The following is a 5,449-nucleotide window of genomic DNA, read 5'->3' on the forward strand; positions in this document are numbered from 1 at the left end:
CAAGTTGTGATCCACCTATTGAGTTTAATGAGTTTTTTCAACTCATATGAGATTTCTCCCTATAATTACCCTCTATATATATAGATGTCTCAACATTAATATTAATTGTTTTTTAATAGTGAGGTCATTTTAATCATTTTACACCAACTTAACTAGAAAAATGAACCTTCATCCACCTGAAGGACTATCCGATAACAAGTTGTCAAACCACACGGAACACACATGTAATTTAGAGTTATTTTGATTTTTTAGAATTTTTTTTAATGTTTTAGATTTTTTTGAATTTTTTTGTTTTTTTATAATTTTTTTAGATTTTTTTGAATTTTTTTGATTTTTTTAGATTTTTTTGAATTGTTTTGGTTTTTAGAATTTTTTTTATTGTTACGATGTTTCGGGTCGTCGTTCTTCCTCATTCAATTTAGGTACACTTCAAGATCTATGCTAATTTAATCCATTTTTCAATCTTGCAACTCATTTTTATTCTTTGTGATATGGGAACTCAACTTTTTTTTAAATAGTGGGGGAGATGAACTGCACATGTTCCTTTTCAAATATATATATTGTTACATTGTTTCATGCACGTTATTTTGGTTTTAGTTGAAATGTGCACATATATATAATGCTATTATATCTATATACTATATATAAGCATTTTCCATGTCTAAAGTTGTAATTTACATCCTATTTTTTAAGATGGCATGTGAAAAGGTAGTTAAAATCCCTAATTTTTTACCTTTTTCTTCCCATTATACCCCTCTTAACCTTCTTTCATCAATTCTAACCTATGATAAAACTGAAACCGTCTAAAATGATAATCACCTTCTTCAATGTGCAATTCAATTCATACCTTTAAGTCTTCAACCCCTCCGACTTCACTTAAATCAGCCTTCAATTCGGCAAACGAAGCAAATTGGACTTCAATTTATTCAATGGAGCATGCCTTCAATTCGATTTTGGTATTAAAGAAGTAATCTCATCACCCTGGTCTTTTTAATCCCATCCCCTGGTTGTTCATGCCATATTTTGACTTGAACTCGAACGAAACACAACAATAACCGGAATATCTGAAGCCACCAGCTATGGAGTCTGTGCTCTCCTTCTATTTGCCACCGTGTTTGATTCTTTTATCTCAACATCCCAACGCAGGTAACTCTAATTTCAATCGTTAGGGTTTTGATTGATGATTTGTTGTTTTTTTTCTTGCTTTTTATAATAGATCTGGATTCTGGAAACTGCTGCTTCATGCTTACTACAATTAGTATTGACAGAGGTATAAATCGCGTTGCTTTCTCTGTCATCTTCTCTTATTTAGGTAAGAGAATGAACACAGTTCTTAAGCAGAGACCATGTTAAATCAATGATTTCTCTTTCATTTGATCGAGTTTCTAGGGGCAGTGTTATATACTTGTTACGGATTGGATGAGTTGTGAGCTTGACTTCAAAGAAACTTCTATATTTGTTATCGTTTGTGTCTATGAAGTGTTCGATGAAATGCACCAATGGGCTTTCTATTAAAAATGTAAAATTATTTGAGTAATTTACTTTTGAAACAGGTTTACTAACAATGGATCTTCGTTTTGGCGATGTCATTGATGACGCGGCTCGATACTTTAAGGATGCATATAACAGAGTGAGTAATGAAAATTTATTTTTAAATAGTTTTAGTTAAGAGTTCATTAGACTAAATCTTGGCATTTTCTCTTGTTTAACCCAATATTTTGGAAGAACCTTGCACCATATAAGTTTGTTGAAGGCATGATTGACAGAACAATTGAGAAGCTATGGCCTAACAATCCAATGCTGGCATGCGATAGTTCCTGCCAAAGTAATTTAACCCTAATATTAAATGTGAACAACAATCTATGCAACTCAATCGTTTCTGCCTCAATGGCCTTGTCCGTTTATAGCAATCCACTGTCTTAATAAGTCGTCATTGAAATCAGGTAGAGCTATAACGGACACACAACGGAGATTCCATTTTCCGGTGTCGGTTTCATCATTACAAGAGCGGTAGGGTTGTTTTTGGAGAGTACAACCGTTACTCCGATTGTTTGGTTGTGATAGAAAATATTCAAGGGCGGACTAGAGTTCAGGATAGGTAACGAAGCTTGGTGTTTGGGGTCCGATCGGAGGTAATGTATGGCAAGAGTTGGTGAATTACCCACTGACGTTTTTTACTTTTCAAATTGCAGGAATCCAGTCGCACCATAGGTACATCTTCAATGATCAGTCCGGTTTCTGATCCCTCACGAAGCCCTTTGCTCAAACCGTGCACGTCGACGTCCACTCAGGACAAATAGACGGAAGGAAAATCAACTTAGTCGCCACCACCGTTGCCAAGGTATACGATTTTCAGTGTCTTTTAATAGGTTAATTGATTTCACTTAGTCGCCACCACTGCTACCATCACTTATATCATTCCCATTACTTTCCTTATATACACTACTTGTTTTGTTACTTTCATTAGTCACAAGACACACTAGATTGACCATTTTCAACACTCTTCTCCAACGTACTTGAAAATACACTAACTTATGTGCTGGTGAAGGCTTGAAGCTTTCTTTCGCTTCTATAAAAATATGTATTTGAACACAAACTGTTTTGTGGGGTTGGGCAACTATTTTCGCTTCTTGTTGTGTTTTGCTGCTTGTGACTAAACTATCTTCTGTTGTTGCATGGATCCACATTTGAGCATCGTTGGCAACTATTTACGAGCACAACTTTACGTTAAAACACGTATGAAGATTGTTAGCGAAATGATAATGTTGTCAAATTTTCTAAATGGTTTACCATGGTAAATAGTCTCTGCATTGTAGACTAAAGATACGTGGCTAAGATCTTGGTTTTGATCTGGAATTTGTCGCTTTTGTGTGACTCATTCACAGGAAAACAAATGGTTTGTCATCGAGGAGGATTTAAGCAACTCGAAGTCTTGATATAATGGAAGCTGCAAGGGTTGGAGGAATGGGACGTGGAGGACAAAGCAAAGGACAACCTTAAAAATTAGACATCAGACGTTGCCATAAGTTAAAAAACAACCCTTGCAGAATACTAATAAAATCAAGGCACCTGGAGAGATTAAATTGACATACATGCACAATGACTCTCTAGACCAGATCACAAAGGAAATATCCAGACATTACTCTTACAACCAACCATTAGAAGTTAGTTCCCTTGCATGTGAGTATTCCTTTTCCTATAGTTGGAATTTGAATTTTTGTGATCTTATCTCACAGACTCACAGCCAACCATTAGAAGTTAGTTCCCTTGAATATGAGCTTGAAAATTATCTATGAATCAAGCTCAAGCTCCAGCCTTCATAAGTTAAACGAGCTCGAGCTTGGCTCGGCTCGTTTACCGAAAGTACCGGTACCAAAAAATGGGGAATGGTGGTACCGGTACCGAATACACCGTCACCGGTTCGGTACCGATACCGGTACTTACCGGTGTTTTACCTGTAAATACCGGCACCGTATTGGCTATGGTGCCGAAAAACGGGGGAAATGTGAACTGGTACCGAATATACCCAGTATGGTTCGGTACCGGTTCGGTACCCGTACTCGATACCAAATGCTCATCCCTACATCTATCCCACATAACATTAGTAAATATTCAAGAATTTTTTTTTTTGTGAACCGACTCTTACAGTTGTATCGATGTAGATGACAAGTGAAGAAAATGGGAAACAAGTCACCTAGCATTATTACATATGAAGAAAAAGAATCCCGTTCGCCTGCTTTTTGAAATTATATTGTTTAAGTGGTCAGAGAAGAATAAAAGCATTTATTGTTCTGTTATTTTCAAATTGATATAACATAGATTGTTTTGGTATGGAATTATAGATTTGTTATTACTTAGTTTAGAATTTAGGAGTGTTATATGGAGTTATAGAATTGTTGGTACTTTGAGTTCTTACTTGATGTCATTAAATTTATTCATGGAGGTTGCAGATGTGAAACATTGCAGGGATCTAATGCATATCCACCTGCATTGCATATGCTCATTTATGAGGGTAAAATGCAAAAAGATGGAACCATCTTGGAAGAAAACAATAGTTTTATCATTATCATGTTATCCAACATAAAACTGAACTTTCAGTTTCACATTTTAAAATTGTGGTATTGAAGCTTTTAATTATCTTCAACTTGAAGCATTGTTTGAATTACTTCATTGCAATTGCAAAGGAATGCGATTTACACTATTAAACGGATAAACCATTTGTATAATTAAATCTGATATTTGTAATAGATTGTACAACGACGTCCCATGACATCCTCATTTCACTCCTAATTGTTTGATGCGTATCATGTTTTCGCCGCGTATTGTCGACTCCGCCGCAACGCGCGGGTTCCCCACTAGTTATATTATGAAGGACAAGAATAGATTTAAGCAAAAATAGTAAAACACCACAATATCGATTCTTGGTTCTGGTAACTATTTGTAATTGTTAAAAGATATGTATTTTATTTTTAGTTTTTATTCTTTTATCTTTCTTTTTATAAATCTTTATTTCTTATTTATTTAAGCTTTTTATAAATGATTTAATGAGATTTTTCTTTTTTGTGTACACTAGTAATGGAAGATAAAAGTATGCAAGGACAAAGCTCCAAAAGACGTATGAATGCTTATGAAAAGAGTAGAATGTCAAGGATTCAATAGAATCAAAAAAAATTACAAGCTTTGGGATTGAAAAATATTGTTAAATCTTTGAGAAGTCTAGCAGAGAGTGACAAAACAAAGAAAAAGAAAAAGAAATCAATGGATACCAACGAGAAAGATATAGATGTAGAGTATATGCTTGGTTCTGATGTTGATGTTGAGCAAGATTATCAAGAAGCTGCTACAAAAATCTCTAAAAAGGTACTAATATAAAGAACGGATAATATAATTTATTTCGGTTTCTCCTCTAACAATTCGACTTACAGAAACAATGTCCAACATACATTGCTCCGCAGTCCCTGAAAAGATATACTAATTTGTTTGAAAACTAAAATCTACGTCGAAGATGAAGTTTTCCTCAAAAGCATTCTAAACTCTACCGAGATTGTTGCAAGAGGAAGGGTCCAGAGCTTGGACCCAAATGATCTAGTTGGTGGTACAGAGATTGGACCAGAATGGTGTGAGGTAAATGTTCAAGTACCAATAAAAAAGATGAAAACTTGGTAAGACCATATGGTTTATTTTCTACAATTCAAGATTGTATTGGTGCATCCATCGCATGGCCCTATCCATTCATCTCGGTATGTATTTGTTAAATTTGTGATACAAATAATTTAATATCATGGAACTTAATGCTTATACATGGATGGTTTATTTGTAGGTAGTCTATGAGGATTGAGGATGCATGATGAATCAAGATTCTATGCTTCTTATTTCTTTAATTGCTTTTAATTTCTTTGTTGAATGTTAAGACCTTATGTTAGATAATGTTATAACTTATTTATGGTTA

The 5,449-nt window shown here is 34.6% G+C and overlaps 1 protein-coding gene across 20 annotated transcripts; it reads left to right on the top strand.

Annotated features, from left to right (window-relative positions):
* The first annotated feature begins 632 nt into the window (after window positions 1-632).
* On the top strand, window positions 633-5,449 carry LOC110869455 (ATP-citrate synthase beta chain protein 1). Of its 20 annotated transcripts, XR_004866815.1 has the most exons (9): window positions 633-1,270; window positions 1,554-1,630; window positions 1,944-2,098; window positions 2,193-2,341; window positions 2,693-2,794; window positions 2,886-3,180; window positions 4,574-4,860; window positions 4,926-5,240; window positions 5,321-5,449. XR_004866815.1 is itself a non-coding variant. In XM_035977427.1 (7 exons), the coding sequence occupies exons 1-5, from the start codon at window positions 1,080-1,082 to the stop codon at window positions 2,012-2,014; spliced, it is 411 nt and encodes a 136-aa protein (XP_035833320.1). In that variant the 5' UTR covers window positions 633-1,079; the 3' UTR covers window positions 2,015-2,098; window positions 2,193-2,341; window positions 2,693-2,795. The 20 variants fall into 20 exon arrangements, 4 of the variants coding, with proteins under 4 accessions (XP_035833320.1, XP_021974401.1, XP_035833318.1 ...); XR_004866819.1 differs by lacking the exon at window positions 2,693-2,794 and having other exon boundaries at window positions 633-1,312; XR_004866817.1 differs by lacking the exon at window positions 2,693-2,794 and having other exon boundaries at window positions 1,948-2,098.

This window comes from Helianthus annuus, chromosome 1 (assembly GCF_002127325.2).
Source record: "Helianthus annuus cultivar XRQ/B chromosome 1, HanXRQr2.0-SUNRISE, whole genome shotgun sequence".
In the NCBI taxonomy this organism is placed as follows: domain Eukaryota; kingdom Viridiplantae; phylum Streptophyta; class Magnoliopsida; order Asterales; family Asteraceae; genus Helianthus; species Helianthus annuus.

Coding starts and splice junctions, on each gene's coding strand:
- LOC110869455 (XM_035977425.1), top strand. CDS start 1,080: ATGGAGTCTGTGCTCTCCTTCTATTTGCCACCGTGTTTGATTCTTTTA. Junction 1,147..1,216: donor ATCTCAACATCCCAACGCAG/GTAACTCTAATT, acceptor TTTTTATAATAG/ATCTGGATTCTGGAAACTGC. Junction 1,631..1,725: donor TTAAGGATGCATATAACAGA/GTGAGTAATGAA, acceptor ATATTTTGGAAG/AACCTTGCACCATATAAGTT.